This window comes from Lonchura striata, chromosome 6, assembly GCF_046129695.1.
Source record: "Lonchura striata isolate bLonStr1 chromosome 6, bLonStr1.mat, whole genome shotgun sequence".
NCBI classification, from domain to species: Eukaryota; Metazoa; Chordata; class Aves; order Passeriformes; family Estrildidae; genus Lonchura; species Lonchura striata.
Genome location: NC_134608.1, coordinates 36,618,100 through 36,641,139, shown reverse-complemented (window position 1 = coordinate 36,641,139; position 23,040 = coordinate 36,618,100). Strand labels below are relative to the sequence as shown.

General features: G+C 40.5%; 1 protein-coding gene across 1 annotated transcript; it reads right to left on the bottom strand.

Annotated features, from left to right (window-relative positions):
- Window positions 1-1,939: 1,939 nt before the first annotated feature.
- LOC110472154 (cytosolic phospholipase A2 epsilon-like) lies at window positions 1,940-19,707 on the bottom strand. Its single transcript, XM_077784149.1, has 20 exons — window positions 19,663-19,707; window positions 16,930-17,002; window positions 14,509-14,645; window positions 13,980-14,111; window positions 12,557-12,597; window positions 11,836-11,878; window positions 11,172-11,241; window positions 10,812-10,981; window positions 10,591-10,671; window positions 9,831-9,868; window positions 9,041-9,176; window positions 8,252-8,388; window positions 7,621-7,843; window positions 6,817-6,931; window positions 6,360-6,497; window positions 4,968-5,075; window positions 4,245-4,436; window positions 3,647-3,813; window positions 3,072-3,258; window positions 1,940-2,486 (listed from the first exon to the last, which is right to left on the bottom strand). The coding sequence occupies exons 1-20, from the start codon at window positions 19,705-19,707 to the stop codon at window positions 2,278-2,280; spliced, it is 2,442 nt and encodes an 813-aa protein (XP_077640275.1). The 3' UTR covers window positions 1,940-2,277.
- Between the last annotated feature and the right edge of the window lie 3,333 nt (window positions 19,708-23,040).

Sequence of the window (23,040 nt, the reverse complement as noted above, 5' to 3'; positions counted from 1 at the left end):
ATAACAAAGCAATGTTAATGTCTCAATGTCTAGCAGAAGTGGGGAGGGTACTGGAGTCTGCTTTTGATAAAGGGACAATGAAGAATTGGAGGGAGTGCAAGAGCAGAGAAACAGCTGGATACATCAAATAAAGGGGGTTTTATAATCAGAATCTGAAGGGTTGCATCTACTGGTTTGACAAAAAGAAGGCTGTGATGGAAACTATTTATAAAATTGATCCTAATAAAGAAACAGTGGTTATGTAATGTGCTAGTATCTGGGCTCTGGCCAAAATAAATGAGGCTGGAAATAAGGTGCATAACCATTGCTGGAAGATGATCAGTGACCACAACATAGCTCCATGAAATGTGGTGACTTCATCGTTCCTGATACCTATAATAGAAGAGGGATCATTTTATTTCAAGACAGACTTTGGTCAGCCACAGGTCATCAAGACTGACATTTCAGTATGCATGGTTTCAACTGCATGGTTGGTAACAGTCTGACATCTATCAGGTCCAACAAGATGATCTGATGACACTTCTGGCTTTTATAAGCCATGGAAAATAAATCAGATTATTAATCTAGTACAATATAAAGCTCATTTGTTATTTTACTTGTTCTTCCACAGCCTAATAGCAATTCACCAGAGTTACACAATTGAATACCTCTGTACAGTGCTATAAAATGGACTTACCAAAGAAGTGCAAGCTGGTAGGACCATTTAGCAAGCAAAAGTGGGAAGGCCCAGAAAACTGTCCCCCAACATGCTGCTAAAGGCTTATTATATACTTGCAAACAAGGATTGCAAAGGCAAAGCATGCAATCAAGCTAGGTATCCCTCCAGGTTTTGCTTTAACATCCATCTACCAGACTGATGATACTGCTTTGAAGCTTCAGAGTAACACAATTCAGCCAAGCACACTGAATATATTTATCTACTTGTTTGGAAAGCAGAGATAAAATCCTCCACATTAGCCTTGAAATGCACCTGGCAGACAGAGGCCACCCCAGCAGCAGCCCACCCTGCTACCAGCACTTTGCCAATGGTGTAAACCCAATCCAGGAAGACACACGATACTTCAGAGACAAGTATAAATCAGGAGGGGAGTGGCTGGAGAGCAGCCCTGTAGAACAGGGATCTGGGAGTGCTGGTCAGCAACAGGCTCAGTATGCCCTGGCATCCTGGAATGCATCAAGCATGGCATTTCTTATTCTAGTCTGTATAATCTGCATTCCCAACAATTTTAAATGTTACCACAGGTGGTTTCAGTAGGCAACAAATTGTAGATAGCCTACTGTAACATACAATGAGAAACTCAACTCAACCTAAGTTTAACCTTTCAATGAAACCCCCAAAATCCACAAACCCACCAAAAAAAAAAAAAAAAAAAAAAAAAAAAATCCAACCAAACAAAAAAAACCAACCCAAAACCTGACAAACCAACAAGACATTAAGACATTTACACTGCAGACCGCAATGAGGTCTCCATTCAGCTTCCTCTTCTCCAGGCTGAACAGACCAAGTGACCTCAGTCACTCTCACTCAGCTTCCCCTCAAGGCTTTTCATGGTTTCAATGCCCTTGTTTGGACACTTTCTTACAGCTTAATATCTTTCTCGTCACTGTAGTATCAAAAACCACACAGAGGACTAGAGATGAGGTTGCCCCAGCGCAGAGCTGAGTGGGACAATCCCCTCCCTTGCCTGGCTGGTGATGCTGGGCCCAATGTACCCCAGGACAAGCTTGGCCCTCCTGGCTGCCAGAGCACTGCTGACTCACATTCAACTTGCCACAGACCCACAGGTCGCTTTGTCCCTTTCCACAGTGCTATTCTCCATACTACATGTGCTTTTCTCTAAGTATGCAGTGTGCCATGATCCCAGTCACAAACCTGTCCCAAAGGTTGCTGCTTATCTGAACATCACCTTGGAAATACAAAACACAAGCCAAGTTAATAAAATATGCTTTTAATATGGTCTGCCCTGTCAGGCTTAAACACTCAACGCTCTCAGTGCAACAAGCACCATATTTATTATCATTTTAGCACCTTTTTCTTTGTGGCTGCCCATCCTCTGTACCATACAATGATTCATACTCCATGGTTGTAACTGAATTACAATGATTTCTGCAGTGAAATTCTTTGGAGAAAAAGTTTTTCTTCAGTCTTTTTTGTTCACCTGAGATGACTATTTAGTGGGATTGAGCAGAAATGTTTGAAGCCTGCTGGCTAATAGTAAGAGACCTTCAGATTCTTAGCAGGTTAAGGGACTTAAAAGCACCCTCTCTTGTCTGACATTATTTCTTCATCTGCCTTTTCCGTGCCACTGCTGTGCGCAAGGCCTGTATAATGAGGTCTTCATTATTGAGGATGTTGTATTCAGCCAGCTGAACCAGGCAGTCATACGCCTTCTCAGTGTACTGAAGGGAATATGTTGAATATGGGGAACAGCAGCCATAGAGATCAACTTTGCCATCTTCCATCTCTGCCTCTGAGCGCTTCTGACCTACAAGGAAGGGTGAGAAATCACTGCTGAGAGAAATCACTCTGGTCATAAACAAGCAAGCTCTTAAGAGAGGAAGGAAAAGAGGTGTCTCTCCACAAAGTGAGTTCACAATGTAAATTACTTGTTTAGCTTTAATTAAAAAAAAAAAATCAAAAAACCAAATAATTGTTATTCAAACTGGCAGTTCAGTCCTTGGCTCAAGTGCATACCAGTGGCTTCACAGGATGAGGGGACAAAAAAGGGTGATTATTCTTACATGGGTCTGTATTCTAGTTCTTATCTGTACCTGAAGGTACCTACAGTATGTATCTATGGATGTACACATTAGTAGATACATCAAAGTTAACTAAAAGCTAATTATCTGCAAGATAATTAGCTTTGGGATTGAAACAGCACAGCCCTGGCACCAAATCTCACGGTTAAAAAAAAAAAATTTCATTACTAAAATAATTAACTTTAAACAACAAACATTTGATGTACTGGAAAGAGTCAACAGTGAAGTTCAAGTGTTGAAATATTAAATACATTCATTTTAATAGGCTGTCCATGATGTAAACCTTCTTTTTAATATATTTGAGTACTTGCCTGGTGCTTTGTATTTTTGGAAGGTATCATTAACTAGTGGGAAAAACAGCAGTACTGGTGCTCCTGGAGTCTCAGCACCATCAAAGAGGTAACACTCCTTCAGATTTTTCCTGTCTTCTTCGCTCAAGTCCACCCTGGGAAAAACGATTCCCTGCTCAGAGCAGTACTTGCAGGTCTGGTCCAAAGCCTGGATAATGGAACAGAGCAGTACTAAGACTTCAAATAGGATTTTAAGGCTCAGGATTTCTTGGAGTCCAGTAATAAAGTAGATGCTTTCTAAGTTGCTTGTGCAAAAGCTCTTAACCCCTAATCAAATGCACTGTGACACTGGACAGTGGTTTTGTGTTTTTCTTTTGTTTGCTTTCCTGAGTCTTAGCACAATACAGTTTATCATACAAGAAAAACAAATGAGACTATGTGCAGCTTATAAAAGATGTACTGCACTTCATCATTAAGCTAAAAATGCTAAAAATTAAGACTTTTAGTAGGGCCAATATAAAAAGCACCTAAGTGTTAAAAAATTATAGTTATACACATATTGAAGAAGACATAAAGACTTTTTCAATTACTCTCACCTGGACCTGGGATCCTGCACTGTAATTTAAATGCAGGATGACGTCCACCTTTCTCTCTGGTTTTAAAAGTGGCATGATGCTTGTATTGATGAAAAATCCAGTGTCTACCAGAGACAGGAATTCATCTGATTGTGTCAGCTGGTTGGGGAATGTGTCTAACACAGTATCTGGAAGAAAAAAAAATTCTTGCTGTAAGTGCAATACCATAAAACTTGGCCTGGTTTTCCACCCTTACACCATGTCCACGGAGCCTTAACTGGTTACAGTCCTTGGGGAAGGGAGATTTGCCATATCCCTTCTCCGTCTCAGCTGCAGTCATATGCAGTTTCGGACCTGCAGTAAGAACATTGATGAAGGGGGTTTACCGTGCCTCCCCACCGAGTGTGTCTGGGAAGAGAGGCAGGACCCAGCGGCCCAGAGATGAGTGCCACTGACACCGCTCAGCACCACGCCATGCTACATCCTGCAGCATGATCAATTATAGCCTGATCTAATAGAGATTCTGCCCAAACCTGCCCCCCAGTCCCAGTACCATCAAAGTGGGGGTTTGTTTTGTTCCGCTTGTTATTGTCCCCCAGGCCCACAGGTGCCGTGTTACCTTTCCACCTGCAGAAGTGGGCGTTCTCCAGGTAGCGGCAGTGCAGCTGGAGGCCCCTGAGGAAGCTGTGCTCGCGGGCGATGCAGGCGCGCTCGGTGAGCGCGGCGCGCAGGGCGCAGCCGAGCGGCCCGGGCGGGGCGAGCAGCCGCGTCCGCAGCTCCCGCGGCGTGCCGCGCAGCGCCGGCTCCTCCTCTGCCGGGGAAAAGATGATAAATTCCAGCGCCCAGAGCAGCGCCAGCCCTCAAGAAGTCAAGGTAAGTGATAAACTCTGATGCTTCTCTTTTTTAAAGGACCGACAAGCGTTAAGTGACCAAACAAAATAGAAAATGAGAAGCTACTCTCACTAGACAAATACCATCCTTACACAGTCTGGGCTTGGATAAAAGCCCCCAAAATACAGTGTCAAACAGCAATAAAACTCTACTCCAGACACACGCATTTGTTGAACAGACTGAATGCAGGCTTTGGGAAAGGACAGATGTTGAGCTTCTTTGTATTACTGTAGCTCCCACTTGAAGCAGTCAAAATAATTTTGCTTTATTAATAATTTACAGATCAATCTTATTACTTCTGAACATTTTAATAATCTACCAGCATCAGTGTTGACCCCTGATAGATCACAGGACCAGAGATTTTTTAATTATTTATTTGTACTTTGCAGCATGAAACATATAAATCCATTTAACAATAAATACACAGAGAAAAAGAAGTATGGCCGTTTACCTATATTGTCAATATGGTCCCGGGTCCACCTGTGCCAGAAATCTTCTGATGAATGGGACAAATTCCAGATATATAACACATTGAATGAAAATAAACTACTCCACATGCCTGTAAAAGAAAAGTCAAACATTCACATATCATGAATCTCAAACTGTTATGATGAGATTAAATTTATGAAGTTTGTTTTTGCTACTTTGTTTTAAAAGCATGACATGTCATTTTTATTTGGCTGCTGGTTTTTAGACCTTATTTTTGGTATCCACTTTTTGTCTTATAGGTATTTAGGGATGGAGATCTTTGTGAATTAATATGGAGTTTGTATTTTTAAGGGTAAAAAACCTCAAGTACCATGAAGCTTGTATAAAAAGAAAATATTAAAGTTTGCAATCCAAGAGATTTGACGTGGAATTACATTGATAAGAGCATAACTACAACATAATCTTACAGTCTCTGCTTTTGTAGGATTCCCTTTTGAGAATAAGCCTGTTAACACACCAAGGATTCAGTTTTGACCATGAATTTTTGAGCTTGAAAAGCAATTTCTTTGGTTATCCATTAGGGCACAAGTTCTCACTTTTTTTCATTCAGGGAGTGCAAATATGTGACAATCCAGCACAGTCGGAGGCTGAAATTGTACAGTGTCTCCTTCCTGCTCAGTGAGATTGCCAGTCAAATAGAAGTTTGCTTGTGAAATCAGCCACAAGCTGACAGCTTGTCTATTTGTCAGGAGAACACACAGCCATGCTCTGCTGCAGTCAACAGCAAAAAGGTTTCAAGGATGGCTGTGTTGTTTTCCCCCCAGCCTTGCCCAGGCAGTTTGGAAATTGGAGCCAGTGACATGTGGCCTGCTCCTCTGGAGCAGGAGGGTCTGGCATGCTCAAATGCATGTTCAAATGCTCCCTGATGTACTGGAGAATCAGCATGAAGGCTCATGTAAAATGTTTATAGGGAGCAGACAAAATACTGACTACCCGTGAGTCAGGCAATAAGCTCGGAAGTTCATCCTTCTGGGGTAGCATGGGCTGAACCACGGATTCCCAGGGACTTCAATGTTATTGTTTTACTGGAGCCATACTATATTTTAATTCAAAACTAGGTTTAAAAGTGTAAATAACTATTTGATGGTCCCTTTGAATTTTCTTCTTTACTGTAAACTGAATCCATTATAATAAATATTAATTCAGCAAAGAGATATTTATTCTCTCTGGTGAAACTGCCATGTTAGTCCTGCATCAATATTTTATTAGAGTGTCGTTTATATAGCTCATATTAAAAAAAAAACAAACAAACAAAAAAAAAAAAACCCAAACAACCAAAATAAAAAAAACACCCAAACCAAAAACCCCAAAACAAAACAAGCAATAAAATAATGTTTTGTTTTTAATATCTTACCTTCCAAGAAGCAAATCCTGGATTCAGGGACCTTCTTCATCAATCGTCCCATGAAGAACTCACTGCCAAAATCCTCAGTGCGAACAAAAACTCCGTATTTTTGCAATCCCACCTCATATGGGGTGAACTCCACCCATTCTGCAAAAAAGAACCCAGAGAACAATGTTATTATAGCCCTCAAAATAATTTTTGGGTCTAATATTTTGGACTAATAAGAATGAGTTATAAGCATGCCATAACTGAAAGCTCATGAACATGGAAAGGCTTTGGAATATTTTTGAGTCTGTTGCATAGACAAACAAATTTTTACCTGACCACAAAGATATTGTATGAATACACATTAGCTGGTCTTCAAATAAGAGGAGGTTTTTAGGCTGTCTAAAAAGACTGTTCCACCTTAAATATATTTACCACCTTAAATATCAAGATAAATGACTCTCAGAAGTCTCATAATTACCTTTGAAATCCAGAGTGCTGTAGTTGTTCTTGACATTGATTGCAGTGTATATAGGAAGTGGGTTCTGACCACGATCAATAGCCCGTTGCTGATCAGAGAGTCTGTGGTTGTCTTTCTGTGATTCCAGAAATATGGTTACTGAGACAAAAATTAGCATGGCAATATTCTCTGCATCTAAGCTTACAGGGCAGAAAAATTCCTGTCTCTAATGTATGATGTGTGCTCAACTTATCTTCTGAAATGTTCCATATTTTTCAAAATTCCCATAAGTGTTCTGTTACTGAAATACCTGCAGCCATCCAATCTGATGCCAGATTATTTGATGATGCATTAAGATGAAAATGGAAATAAATAAAGAAGAGCAGAAAGCAGTACTTTTGATATAAAACACATTACTGCATTGTGCTGCAGCTTTATGGAAGACCTCACAGCTTTCAAAAGTCTGCAGGTCCTTTTGTTAACATCTCTCATGGGAATGCATAATGTCTGCAGTTTTATTATTTCTAAACAAGTAACTTGCAGAATATGAAAAACAATTCTTAAACTGCAATAATGTTTCAAAATATTAGTCTTGAAGTTTTCTCAGAAAAATATATTCAAAATCTCACAAGCAAACTGCTGATTTTCACCATGGATGAGTATCTATAAGGCTGGCACCGCATGTTTTGGAAATGGTTGTGCATTTGCTTGCACAGTCTTGTAACAAACTGCTTTTCTCAGAGCCAACAGAAAAATATCCTCTCCAGAAATAAATGTTCAGAAAATGATAAGCCACAGTAAATGCTGCTTTATGATATACTGTACCCCATCATGCAAAAAAGATTCCAGGACAAGCCCCCAGAGATCTATAAAAGACGTTTTGCGGCCCTCTCTTTTCCGCTGGCACAGCTGCTTTTTGTAATACTTCAAATATTCCAAAGAAAAGGAATTTATTTTGCATTTTGTCATATGTTTTCGAGCCTCACTGATTTGCTTGTCGAGATCCTTTCGTGACCAGTCAGCATCTCTGTATAAGTTTGACATGGTCCTAGAAAGAGGAAGTACATATTGAAGAGGGATAAAAAGCACACCAAATCTTGAGATAGGCAATAGCTACATTTAATGTTTCTGGTTTAAGTTCTAGATTAATGTTTCCTTTCTTTAATTCCCTATGAAACTGTCATGTTCCCTTTGAAGTCACAGTCATTATCCCTGTCAAAACAGCTCCAACAACTTTCCATACACCATTCTTAGAAAAACACTTGTTTTCATGTAGTTGCAAATTATGTGACTTTCCTCCATGAAAAGACTTTATTCTGTCAATTTTGGAAAAAGATTGAGAAGTAGGACTGCTGAGAAGTCGTTATAGGTAAACTAGAGTACATCAGCCCCAGCCTCCTTCAGCACTTTGGTGTCATGAGGGAGCTGCAGCCAAGGGCTGCCCAGTCCCACTCACCATGTAGTACCAGACAAGCCAGTCAGGTAGGTGGCACAGTCCAAGACATTGAGCTTCTTGAGCCCCCTCAGGCTGCCATACAGTGCAGTCAAGGATCTCATCCCTCCTCCTGTGGTCATGATGGCCACCACCGGGGTCTGTGCAGGGACAGAAAGGGCCAGCGTCATATGGCGGCTGCACCTGACCGCAGAGTTATACAAAAAAGCCTGGCACCACCATGTGTGCCCAGCCACAGACTCCTTTCTAAATGATTTCTACTCAAATATAACCTACCATATATTTTATAAAGAAGAACAAGAATAGAAGCAATGACTGTTTTTGCTTAGATATCTGACACTTGTCTCCAATGTGTTCAACAGAGATGTTCGGTATGAAACAAATAAAAGTGCAGTAATTCAAACTAAAAGAGACAGTAAGAGAGAAAAAGATAAGTTGTAAAATCAGGAATTAAAAAGAAAACTCACAGGCTGAAGAGAGGAGGGACTATCAAAAAGGATAACAATAGTAGAATAAAGAGTGTGGAAGAAGCCATTCCTATATAAGGAATATCTGGTCTGTCTTCCAGGAAAGGTGTAGCAAGAAAAGTGTTAAACTCAGAATAGCAACTGCAAAGGACAAAAACAGCAGGGTGAATTTAGAGGTATGGGGCAGTACTGGAGTTATATATAAGTTTTAAGATGAAGAAAGATCAGAAAACATTTTAACGATGAAGAAAAATAGGTTGTATTATACCATTAAGCTCTCACTGCTAGGTACTGGTGAGATGTTTTAAATATTTTCCCTACAGACCTCATGGTCCAGCAGATCCTGTTCCAGCTGCAGAACCTTCTTCAGAGCAGGAATAACATAATTCTTCCTTTTGCAGAGAAAGTCTTGCTCCTGTATACAGAGGTCAAATCCTAAACGCACATCAAGGCGGTCTGGGCTGAAGCAGAGATCAGGAAAAAAGAATATTCCATTTTATTGTTGGTAGAGAAACTCAGAGTTTCCAATGCAATAAAATGAACTGGATCCACAAAATACTACATTTACAGGAGATCCCTTTCCTACACTTCCAAGCAAGTATACAATGCTGCATGAAAGAAGGACAGAAAAAAGTCCTGATAATTTCTAAGCAGCTATCAAAATAAAACCTAAGGAAAGACATTCCTGCAGCTAATTTCTGAGATATATTCTGTCTGGATTCTCTCATATTTTAGTGAACTGAGAGCTATAGGAAAAACTGCTCATACTTTCTTGAATTAGGGAGAAATTTTTCTTACTTCATTATAAACAATGCCATGTGATTGGCTGTGTTTTAGCCTAAGGCTAAAGAAAAGGTAAAAGACTGTGCTGAGCATAACACTGGGTAGCATAATCAACATGCAATACTATTTTTTTCTATTCATGTCTCAGTATATGTTATCACCATGCATTACACTACACTACATGCAGTTGCCTCCAGCTCATGTGAATGCCACATGACCTGGTGACACCACCTACACTTCTGCTGTGAGTGCCTCCTCCCCAGTAAAGAGCCTAGGGTAAAATGATTTCAGCTTAGTAAAAATTAACCTCCAAGAGTGGCCAAGTCTCTTACCAGTCTTCTGCCTTCACATATAAATCGAATCTTTTATCCTGGAAAGCAAGAATGTGAACAATGTGAGTGCTGACAACGTGCTTCTTCCCTGCAGCCTGAGGAGGAATTTTATCTTGTGCTGTCCTAGCAATGTGGGTACAAATCAGGAGCTCCAAATAATGAATAACAAGCTCGAATAATCCAGCAGCCTATGCAAATTGACTGTAGTGTTTTACTGAAAGGGAAGGTGTTCAATAATTTTTAATGTTGTCTAGTAAATGTAACATCTGAGCATAACTGCTGTTTACAGAATCATGACAATGTACACCCTACCCATCTCTACTACTCTTAGGCAGACAGCTGGACTATGATTCTATACAGCATTTTCTTTCTGTGGCTTATACCCCACAACAGTCATGATCCTTTCATTCTACGTGGATTTTTTAAACCATGGATCTAAAAGTGCTTTGTAAAGCACTGTCAGCATCAGCAGGAGTCTGACGCTACCTCAGCCAGTTCAGGTGCCCCGCTGGTATGTGAGAAGGGGAAGTGCAACATTAATGTGAAGTAAGATCAAGATGGAGTAGCAAGATACCCTATATCTATTCAAACAGAACAAGACACAACCTGGCCTAATTGCTGAAAGACCTACCACTGTTAGGCTGTGGTATTTTTGTCTGCAGGCTTTCATTGTCAGAAAGTACCATGGTAATCATCAGAGTGATGCAGACTTCCACATCCAGGTTTCTCAGCCTCTCCCACTAAAAAAGGAGGCACTCACCTCTGCTAAAATCATGTTTTTTCCACTTGGAATGTAATGAAGTTCCACATTTGGAAAGCCTGTATTACACACACGTGAATTCTGAAAAAATACAAATAAACGGAGGTTTATATTGTAAGGACTGTTACTCTCTGCCCATAATGCAAATTAATCTTACTATTTATGGTGTCTAGTATTTTACATGCCATTATTATGTTTTTTAAAGCTGACTTATAACATACTGAAGAGGAAGGCAGTTTCTTCCCTGGTAGTGTAACATCCAGCATTGGCTGCTTGTATCTGGCATAATGGAATTTGGCAGGAGACGAGGAACTGAAGACCAGATTAGATCCCAGCACAATGTCCTGGGTGCCTTCATAAGAGCCTTGCACTTTAAAGGAGAATTCTTTTTCTAAAGAAATGACACAAAAGCAGACACAGATTAGTTTTCTCATCAAAACTGCTAACAAAAATTCTTACAGTCTATCACAAGGCTGTTCTCATATTTTATATTTGTTGGGTTTTTTTAATTCTTACATTAAGCCAATTGTGATCAATATTAGCACATCAGTTAAAAATAGCTGATGGAGAAATAACCTTACTTGACTTCTTTTCTTTTTTCTTCTTTTTCTTCTCAACCACCTGAACTTCTAAGCAGCAGATTTTGCGAGACTGTAAGATGTGAACAGTAAAATACATCATGGCAGGTAATTTTCCAATATGACATTCTGTTTGCTAATCTAAATGGGACACAACCGGGGCAAGGCAGGAGTGCAGTGTGGATGAACAGGGTTTGCAGAAGGGAGAAGATGACAAAGTGAAAAACAGTACTTTCAGGATCCCAGAGATGCGAGCATGAACAAGCAAAGATAATTTTCTCAAAGCAGAGAAAATTTCAGGGATGGGAAGCCCCGGCATAAAAAGCACAGTTATGAATGTGGAAAATTATATGTGCATGGGACAGGACAAACTCTCTCACTTCAGCAATATGGGAATTTGGAAGGAGTGATGTCTAAGGAAGAATTCACTACTGCACTGATGTCTCAGACCTAAACCACTTCCATGAATTGGGCTGGGGGTCCCCATGCTGTTCCATCTACAGCATCTCCAGAGGTGCCATCCACAAAGATGTGTCATAATGAAGTGGGAAATGACAATGTTTCAGTGCTAGCTGTCTCAGTCAAGGGGTATGTTGTCCTATGACCGTGAGTCAAGTGAAACAAGTGTGGCAACAGGACAAGAAAGATGATGAAATACAACACTTACCACTAGCACTCCATTAGTAATTATGGTTTCAGGAGGGCCTGAACTAGGAAACAGAAAGACAAATGCATTTACAATAACAGTATAGTTAATGAGCCCCACCCTTCTCCTGATTTTCCTCCTGCATATTGGATTTGAAATAAAAGTACCAGGAGACTTGTTGTACAAGTTTCCTCACTCTACTGTGTCAAGGCACAATTGTCATCCTACTGGCTCATCCAATCCTGGAGCTCAGCAAAAAAAAAAAAAAAAAGCCAAAGGTGCTCTGAGGTCAAACCATACAGCAATTTTATGCTGAATCCCAAGCTGAGGCCAAGGATGGTTTAATGGAATCCACTTTTTTTAAAAAAAAGAAATCATACTTTGTTGAATGATGGAGCAATAAAGGCTCTGGATCAGAAATCCAGTGTGCGTTATTCCATGTTGTGTTTTGAAGGGAGGTGGACCCTGTTGCTGATCTTAAACACAAGTGCATAACAAGTCAGCAATATTCTGGTCTTAAAAAATGTTCACTACATTAGACAAAGAAAATGTTTTCGGGTGTTCTCCCTGTTTGCCTGAAGTTCATGGGAGGTCATGCTGGCATTCACCCATTTGTCGACACAGCTCATAGCACAGATTCCTTGGGAATGATGCACTCTGAACAATCAGACTAGATTATTACATGCCTCTGAATTGCTGTTTCTTTTTGTTCCAGGTAATGTTGCATTTCATATTTACTCACATATTATCCAAGGCAAATCCCACCTCCAACTCCTCTTGTCTCTGGAAAATTAAGAAACAAAAATTATTTTGGTATTAATTTACTGACAGTTCTCATTCTCACAATCTGGCTATGCATGCACTGTTTGTGACCAGCAGAGCATTTAAAATAGAGGCACACACCACCTCACATCTGTGTGCCTTGAGCCTCAAGATTCTCTACTGATAGGAAATTTGTGAATGGCTGTCATAGCAGTTTTTAACACAGACATTGATTGGCTTGCCTGCTTCTGCTGGGGCCTATGGGACAGACCTAGGAAGAGATGTTGTCTCATTCTGAGTCTGCCAGCAGAAGGAAAGGAGATCTGCTGAAGGGGAGAGCCAAAGCCTTCTGGTGTTGGGAAGAGAAATGGTGACATGCAAAGAGGTAAATCTGACATTAAGGCCTGGTCTGTGAAGTGGTGAAAAGAGTATAATCCTCAGGGAAAAGAAAGCACAGGCAAGAGAAAAACAAAAGTGGAGACAGAAGGGATGATGAACAGCAAAGTGAGATCATGCTGTAGGCTACTTAGTTGCTCAAATTACCCACTGAATTAAAGACACCAAGAAGTTAATAATATAGGACAAAAAGGTTTACAAAGGCTTGAAGACTATGAGCTCTAACTGATGTAGCTGTGCAAACACAAAAAGAGACTGCTTGGATATGGCATCTGTAAGCACTCAAAGTGATCAGCTGGGTACAACTACCCAAAGTTTTAATTTCATCACCTGTGGTATTTTGCAAGGAACAAAATCGTCATTTAAAGACAAAGAAGTGCACTGTGGAGCTCAGGTGTGTGTAGATAAGGTAATTCCTCAACTGAGTGGCACACAACAGATGCACCAGAAACTGGAAGGGAACTGGAAAAGGAGAATGATAGACAGAACATACTGGGAGATAGGATGTACAACTTTCAGTTTCCCTGAACATTCAAGATAGGATTATTTCTTGCTGCCAAGCTGGGTGGCATGACTTAGACTTTATTTAAATGCCCATGCCACATTCCATAATTAGCAACTAGCCTGGTTTGACATTTACCTCTGATCACAGAGTTTTTACTTCCTAATTATTAGGCTAATCAATAGGTTATGACAAAATCATCAGCTACTGGCATGGACACCCTCCTTGGCCCTTGATGGGGACAGGCTCAGAAAAATGACAATTTTGCCAAATATACCTGAAATTGGTGAGTCTCTGTGGCTAACACCAAACCTTTCCATGTGCCTACATATCCAGGTGTAAAGAGGTTTTCCCACATCAGAGTGAAAACCAACCTATTTTTATGTGGCTATGTAGCTGACACACAACAAAGAAAAAAGGCAAAATTTTACAAATAATATTTTAGACAGAAAAGCTAACAAACACATTCTTGCAAAGCTATTTCATTTCTTATTTCTGACCTCACCTGTGAATCACACTTGAAGTGCATGAAGACTTCCTCTCCCAGGGAAAGTTTGGCTATGTCAAAGTACACTGTGAAGAGGTGGTCATCCTGAGTAACCACATCCTTATCGTAGAGTGCCAGCTCCAGCACATTCTGGGAAAGGAAGGAAAGGACTTTAGAAATGTGTCAGGTTTTATTCAAAACAAGAGATCCTAGGGATAACTGTTTTGAGCAGCTTTTGTGAGCAATGGGAGGACAAAAAGAAAAAGAACAGGAAGGGAAGGAAGTGGAGAGGAAATAAAGTCCATGTCAGCACCTATGAGGTGGAATGAGAGGAAATCACAGAAATTTCAAATGCCATATTCTACCTATGGCTGAGAGAGACAAACATCTTTTATGGCATGGAAACCATCATGAGGATATGAGTTATTCTCACACCTTTCTGCTTATTTCCTTGCCTCTTGAGAAAATTGCTTATGTCCCTTTACAAAAGTATAAAAATTCTCAGTAACTCCTTTGGTCAGTTACCAGAAAAGTCCCAGTTCAGTACCTTGACCTGACTCTGGATCCTGAAGTAGAAGGTTTCATTCCAGACTGGATCTTTGCAATTCTTGATGGCTTTAGTTTGAAATTTGTCGTTGGAAGAAGTTGGCAGCCACAGGCTCACGTAGCAATCAGTTTGGCTCACTGTATTAAAAACACAAACACATCTGTCACGGTTTGATGCTGGCATGATGCCAGTGTCCCCATGAAAATACACCTTCCCAAATAAGTGCTGTGAGATGTGATCAGGAACAGAGCAGAGCAGGCCCAGCTTAGAAATAAAGGAAAAAGAATTTCATTAAGCTACTACTATGATAAAAGACACACTAAATCCAGAATTAAAACCTTCCAAAACATTTCTCCTTCCCCCACCCCAACTCCAACAAACCACAATGAGACACAACTTGGACCCTCAATCAAGTCATCACCCTTCAGATACTCAATACTCAGTCCATCAAGGGAGAGAGGAGTCTCTCTTGCACCACAGACCCGCAGGAAACACAATTGACACTTCTTGTGTTTCCATGTCACACATGGCACTGCCTGGAGAAAATCTGCCAGTGTGACACTCTCCTTTCCATGTCACAGTGCTCTCACCACTGTGCATGGACAGACTGCTCATAGGGCTCTTTAAGGATGGTTTGCCAAGGACTAAGAGAAACAACAGTTCAGTTTCTCATTTTGGGACCACAGTCTCCCCCATTTTCCTCCTCCCCTGGGGCCGAGGGTGCAAACAGAGATCTTCATCTTCCTGAAGACAGAGGGCACCAACACACCCTCCTCAGCTTTTCTCTGTTCATTCCATTCCTGCACTGGTAGTTGCTGAAGCAGGTCTCTTGTCTCACCATTGCATCCCCCTAAAAATGCAGTCTCTGTTGCAGGAGAAATTGGTTCAGTCTATGGCTAACAAGAAAAGTCCAGCCAAAAGCCACTCCATCATCTCCTCCCACATAGGATTCTTTCCGTAACATCTCAGGCCCCAGACTGTCTCTCTTTCAAATCGAGGAGGAGTAATATTTCATAAAGCTTTCATTCCCCAGGAAAGGGTTAAAAGTCCTGGACTCCCCGGACAGCTAAAATCTCGGCCCAGGACTCCACCTCCCACGCTGGATACCTTCCCCCACTTCTCCTCCTCTACCAAATTTCCAGGTGTCTGCAGGCTCTCTGTCTCTTTCCCTCTGGGTGGTGGTGGGGTGAACAAGGACATCTCAGATGTCCTCCACCCTTCTGTCCACAGAAGCTGGCTCGGCTCCAGACCCTTCACCCCCTGGCCTACCTCTCCAGGCCGCATGGCTGGGCAGAAGAGGTCTGCACCCTCCAATGACCAGAACCAAAGAGACAGTTCTCCTGGGAGTTCTTGCTTTTAACCCCCTGTGTTCTCAGAGGTGTGTCCAGCCTTCAGTGGTCACTTCAGGTGCCAATATCCAAACCTGTCTGCTGACTGGTTTGACCCCAACTTCCTGAGAAAATTCCCTTCTGTGTCAAACCACGACACTATCAAACATGAGCATTTGCTCTAGAAGAAAGAATTAATTGAAGAATAGGAAGTTCTGCTTTCAAAGAGAGACATTATGATACAAAATAGTGTATTTGTTCAACCTAAACAGTACCATTTAGATAGGAGGAATGAAGAAAAAGGAAGGGTGACATGACTCTTTTCTAAATAAATGTGATTAGAAATATAAAAAATACATTCAACATGAAGGGTTTTATTCTCCTTCTATGTCATCAAACAGTAAGTTTAGCCAAGGATAAAAAAATCCAGGACAAATGAAGCAAGCATTAAGGAGACAAAGTGATATCTTCTCATTTATCCAAACAGAACATTAAGAAAAAGCTTTCTGCATAAGTAAAGATACAATCTTCTATTATATTTTGTTTCCAGGCCAGCAGAAGCCAGAGGAGCTACAAAATGTAACAACACTTCATGGACTTTTATCTGAGAATGCTGGCACACAGAGAATTAGGGTATGGTACTTTGGATTACTTAGCATTGAGAAAACTTTGAATACAATCTAAATTTGAGACAAGTCTTCTCATCTTTCAGTATTTACTCAATTAATGCAATAATTTTGTGTTCTTTGTCACAAAAATATACTACAGAGGAAAACATGGGCGGTCTTTCCACATTTTTTTTTGCTTTCAACAGATGGCAGAGCTTTTATTGCTCTTTCTGGGGATACAAGGAAATGTGTGTGATAGGCACAGCTGTGACCTTATGGAGTTACCTCAGCTCAGAACAAGGGCTGTTGGAAAGAAGAGCAACACACTGTATGTTCACTGCTGGAACCAGCACACAAACAACAGAACTGTCTCCATTCATGGAAAACATCTAGAAAGCACCTTTTCTTGGAGCAGGACAGCTCTTAGCCCACGGAGGTGAGAGTGACCTCCATGAGCTCCTCTACAGAGCACTACAGATACTTACAGACATCTGCCTGGTGGATATTTCTTGCTCTTATGATTCTCACAGTCAGTAAGTAACACAGAGAGGATTCTATCTACAAGGAAAAAAAACCAAATATACAGAAGACAGAAATGAATATTAAAGTTATAATAGAATATTTAGAAGACAGAAGTGATCAAGAGAGATAAACTCCCAACTCAGGAACAATTTAGTTAAATTTTCTATTTGATTATGAAACAGCCAATACATTTGTTTTCCTGCTAACATCTAAATCAAGTACTAGACTGAAATACTTCTTTTCTTCTGTAGCATGAGATGAGGATTTATCTTATTAGAGCATTTATTTGTTTCTTATCTAAAATATGGCTGCACAAAGTGCTAAGATTCAGTCCCAGCTTGGGAGAAGATTTCTTTTTTAAATTTCCAAGGTAGAAAAGACATGCTTTATACCTTCTTCAAGTGATAGAACTACTATTGTGGTGGTTACCTTCTATCTAGTCATTACATATATTCAGTGTCCTGGGCTATGAGATTGGATTTTCTCATATTCCTGCTCTTTTAAATGCTGACGTCTGATCTCCAAACTGATTTTAAGATCTGAGAAAGAGATTGCTGCTTTGCACTTCCAGCATGCTACTTACTATACATGAGTTTTTCATTTACAGGGATATAGCTGCCCTCTTGAGCTAAGGTCAACTCTGAGTTCTTGTGAGAAATTTCTCTCTAATTTTGAAGTATGTAAACTCTTCACATCTGGAGCTTCTTTGCACTGTTTTGCTTAAGAAATGTAAGCAGTGTTTCACACCTGATAAGAAACTCTTGTTTTTTTCTTGCGGCTTCTCTCTTTTGTATTAGACCATGTTTCTGACCTCATGAATGACTTCTTACCCTCTCACATAGCTATTCTGGTCTCATATTGGAGATATGAGTTCATATCTTCTCCCCCTTTACCATAAAATAAACAAATAAATACCTACCACATAATTTATTATTTCTACTGTCATGGAGGATGGGGGGAAAGACACCACATACCAGAATATAATTCCACAGGAAAATTTTGCTCCAAAATACCTGGAAGGCATTTAGCACAACTATGGGGCCATGGACAGGTGAGACTTCACCTATACTGCAAAATGATTATAAAAGACCATTGCCAGCCCTGAAGTGGCATCAGCATGACTCTGACCTCATTAGACCCACTGAGAAAGAAGGGTGACGCAGTGCAGGAAAGGAGAGCAAGACTTTTAGCTGGACTGTCTGAGCAGAACAATTTGTTATGTGCTCTGTTAATAATGTCCATTCACAAAAAGGGAAGTACATCAGTGTTCATGGGCTTAATGGAATATACATCCATGAGAAGTCTCTCCGAATGTTTAGCCTGAGTGTATTAATGCAGGCAGCCAGGGCTAATGAATACAATGATGTTGAGATTGGGGTCAGTTAGCAAGTATTCCAATGAAGAAACAGGTAAAATCAGCCTTCAAGTAACCAACGTATTCTGCTCTGGGAAAAGACACCAAAAATATTTGTGCTATGCATCTGCACACCAGGTCACTGGGTGTGCAACCCAAGGGTGTCAAACCACTGCTAAAGGTCCCAAGAGTAGCTGTGGATCAGACTACCAAGGGCACTTGAATTCATGTTTAAAACCTAACTCCTCAAGGCACAGAAATGAGGCAGGTACAGAAAATGCTCAGTAGTTACAGAACCAATAAGTGATGCTGCCAGTGGCTGGCTTTGGAGAAGGCAATTCCTGGAAAGGCTCAACTCAGTTTCATGGATCAGATCCCCTGGAGCCTCCTTCATGGTAATCCCAATGTGTCAAGAAAGCAATGCAGATTGATTAAAATATTCAGGCATGTCGATGTGCCTGTCATGACCAAGGAGCTTTGGCTTAGACATTACAGAGCTATAAATAACAAATAACCAATATCCTGTCAGCTTTGTGAGTTTTGCCTAAAAAAATTTGAGGTGTTTGGTGTGTTCTTCTGAAACTGCTGCAACCCCTGAAGTGTAGAGAGTTGTATTGTAGGGTGTATTTTCTCATCTTTGGGTTTTCCATTCAGCTAATCAAGAAAAGGTTAGCTGTTCCTTAAACTGTGAGCACAGCACCTGCTGCTCAGCAACTTTACTCATCACAAAACAGAACAAGGAAGAGTTCCTAATTATTACTAAATGGCCTCAAACTAGAGAGAGCAAAGGTAAAAATCTTTTCTAGCACATCTATACATCTAGTCCTCTCATTTCCTAGAGGAGAGATTTCATGTCTGAAAGCTCCTGGAAATCTATTAGTTTTTACTAAAGGCCAGAAGAGGGGTTAATTCAGGAAATTAGGTGTTGAAAATCCAGTTTAAGATTCTGCCATACTATTATTAGAATAAATGGCAAATTTTCCAGCTCTTGCTATCTACACTGTCAGGAAACTTGCCCTTGTGCTTTAGCAAGATATGTAGAAAAAGCCTCTTGAAACCCATCCTTTTAAAGATATTAAACAGGCATTGATTGTCTAAACAGGCATTGATCCCCATGTACCAAGGACAAGAAGCCACACTAGGAATTTAACATGAAGCAAGACTATGTAAGTGGAATGATCAAAGCGATAAGTGGGACAGTGTCTCATTGAGGGAACTGAACGGGTTACAGTAGCTAATTACATTGTTTGGCATATGCTGAACACTGTCTGTTTTCACCCAGCCTCCACCCAGCAGGAAAGTCCCCTTTACAGTTTTCTTTTGAAATTCTTCTTTGTAGTACCTTTGTAAGAGAAGTCCACTGTTTCTCATCAGGATTCAGCTGCATAGTTCTGTCTCCTTGTTGACAGGTTTGAGTGATCAGCTCCTGGAACAAGAAGAGCCAACATTATCCCTGAAAAAAACATCATTTCTCTTAAAGGCAATCCTCTTTGGGAATTGAGAACTTCAGAGCCACAGGGACATGGAGCCCATGGTCAGTGCTGGCTGTAGAGCCTTGGCAGGCACTGGGGTTTCCTGTGGCGCCCGGTGCCACTGCCTGGGCTGTGCTTGCCCCACTAAGCCCGAGGAGAGGCGTAGCAGCCAGGTAAGGTCCGCCCTTCATGACACACGGGGAGGGGAAGCAGCTCCTGGCCCTGGCTGTTAAAGGAACAGCAAATCTGCCTCACACAAACACACCCTATTATTAATCTTTCATCTTGAAGTACACCTCTGTGTTACTTAATACTTCTTCTAAAATTGCATGTATGGTGTCTCTCAAACTAATAAAACCATAAATATTTAAAATGCTCCCCTTGTAAACAAGCTCTTACTCTGCAAGTAGCTTTGTTTTTCTTTCTGTGGTTTACTATAACTTTAAAAGTTTTTACATTAAGGTCTTGAAGCCTTGTCTTTCTTCACCCTGCCTAGAGTCATTACAGTCAATGGTAGGTCAGGACAGTAGTATCATCTTTGCACTACATGCAGCACAAGCACTTCAGATCCCAGATGTCTTGCTTTGCTCTGCACCCTTCTTACCTGAGACAAAATGCCATCTTGGTCCATTGTAGTCACGTTCACACACACGTCCAGTGTTATCTGTGGCAATGCAATCTCACATCTCCCAGCTTCTACAGACACCAATTCTTAAAATGTCCCAGGTGCAGGTGAGCAACTATTTTATAAACTGACTCAGAGGCCCCACCTCTGACTGGTTTCTTAAAACCAGTCACTCTCCTCCCATCCCATTTTCTTATGGTAGGAAGCTGAATCCTGTGATCAAATAAGTAGGAAAAAATACCTTTGCCTATATAACAGGTGGAAGTTTTGTGTTTGAGTCACTTTGCTCTATACTGGCCAATAGCAAGTTTAAAACTAAACATAAGAGAAGGATGCCCTCTTACCTGAGCACTGAACTTTCAACTTAGCAAGACCTCAAAGCCCACAGAAATATATACTGTGCAATAAGATATAGTAAGAATACATACATTGAATTTAGGTTATTTGTGACAGTAAGCAGATACAAAAAAAACAGTTAATGAGAAAAAAAAAAAAAAAAAAGAGAACACTTGCTCTCAGACTAAAAAAAAAAAAAAAACAGTTTAAGGCTTTCTGAACCACATGTCCCTACAATCCCAGGTCTAGGCATACAAAGAAGCACACTCATATAGTGGTTTATATCTACTCAGCCAAGGTCCAGCAGAGCTGGTTCTCTCCTCGAGTCACTGTATTCCTTCCCTTTCCTTTTCTATGGCTTGTCGTTATTATTTTTGTGCTTAGATATAGAGTCCTGAAGCAATGACTTTCCTTAGCTTAGCTCCACACCCATGAATACTTCTGCACTGTTTTCTAGCTCAGACTGACTCTGGCTGCAAACTAACTGCATTTAAGTGCCTGTGTCTGATCCAATGAAACCTGCCAGCCAGATGCAAAATTCAGCCCTGACCCCACACTGCCCTCCCCAAAGTCCTTGACACAACTGTGACACCACTGGTGGGGCAGGACACCTGCCCCTGCCCACACACAGCTGATCCTTTGCCATTGAAACTGGCATGGCTCACAGTTCACTGGCAGAGGATTAGAAAAGGCAGCCAAAGACTGTTGCATCATCAGTGGATCATAACATATCAAACTTTCTGGGGAAAGGGATTCTCTTGGCTTCCCTGCTTCCCCAGTACATCATCTCTGAGCAAAAAGATGCTCATTTCCTGAGCATTCTTGAGCTTACTGGTCAAACATTGCCACCAGCCAGCACAGGTCCCCTTTGCACATTCCCATGCAAAATAATATCAACAGTCATCACAGCCCACTTGGTAGAATACATTTTTGCCATAGGGTACAGTATTTTGTGATGCCATGAAGGATTGTTGTGCCTACACACATGGCATGTTTCCTTCTGGGTGCCAGCTCAATGCTGTAGCTTGATGAAATGCATTTTTCATTAGGTCACAGAAAACTGGCAGCATTAGCATGTCAGTCATGTTTAAAGACAGTGCTTTACTATAACATCTCCATGGAGGGTAAAACTATTAATCAGATTGTTTAGCAGGACTGGACTTCTGAGGCTTTCACTCCCATTGTGCCAGTGGCCAAAAAACTCTAATTTTCATGAACAGCATTTGCAATCCACATCAAAGATAGCCCTTGCACAAGGGAGGTGCCATGGTTCACTCCATAATCCTGCAATCTGTCTCTAAAGGAGACATTCCTTTATCCATGATGCTCAAAGCAAGTATTTGGTGTCCTCTTTGCAGAGACAAAACCAGTTTTGTTTTCCAGGAACAAGGAATGTTCACACTCTGAACCTGAAGCATATTAATGAAATGCCTGAATATGTGCAGCAAGGCAGAATTTTCATTTTGCAAACAAGCCTTTATTGTCTTGTACTGTATACACAAAATTTTTGCATGTAAATAACATTTGTTCAGAACTGGAGGCAGGAAGAGTTTACAGCTAAAACCTGTGTTTACTTTTTCACAACAGGGTTTTCAGGTAAAAATGGAGACAATTCCCATTATTATATGCAGAGCACATAGCATTGTATTTTTGTATTTCTGAAGTGCGTATTTGTTCAAAACCTGACAAGTTTCAAATGTTAATATTTATGCTGTGATCTTTAGGCTGGCAATATTAGGCTACAGTTGCACAAAAATGTAAGTTTTGTTTTGACATAATAGATGACTAAAATGTTGGAAAAGTAATTGTGAACCAATTTGTAAAGATAATTTGTCATCACTCCTTGCTAAAATGAAACTCCTCAGAGTGTCATTTTGTAACAAGCCAAACATGTGAATGAGCCCTGTTATTTTCAGGTTGGGTTCCCTGGGCTGATGAGGTAGGCAGTCTATTAAAAAGAAGTTATGTTTCAAAACAAAGATGTTTTGTAAAATATTAACATGAAATGTTTCAACTTACCCAAGCATTTTCCCTGGTTTATTTTAGTCCAACATTATAATATGTAGTTGATAAGATTTTTTTTCTGACTGAATAGACTCTTTGTTCAAAAGCTTCCCAGCTGTCTTTAGGACACAAAACTTATTAATAAAGTGTATTTTCAATTTGACTTGCTCCTGCAATGCAAAAGTTGTTATGGATTTGTAATTTTTACAGCTCACCCTCAGCACAGTTTAAAACAGTTTAAAAAAAGCACTTTCAATAAAAGGGAAAAGGAAGGAAGTTTAAA

Coding starts and splice junctions, on each gene's coding strand:
- LOC110472154 (XM_077784149.1), bottom strand. CDS start 19,707: ATGCAGCTGAATCCTGATGAGAAACAGTGGACTTCTCTTACAAAG. Junction 10,672..10,811: donor AGAAACTGCCTTCCTCTTCA/GTATGTTATAAG, acceptor GTATTTTTTCAG/AATTCACGTGTGTGTAATAC. Junction 6,932..7,620: donor AATCTTTTTTGCATGATGGG/GTACAGTATATC, acceptor CTGGAATCACAG/AAAGACAACCACAGACTCTC.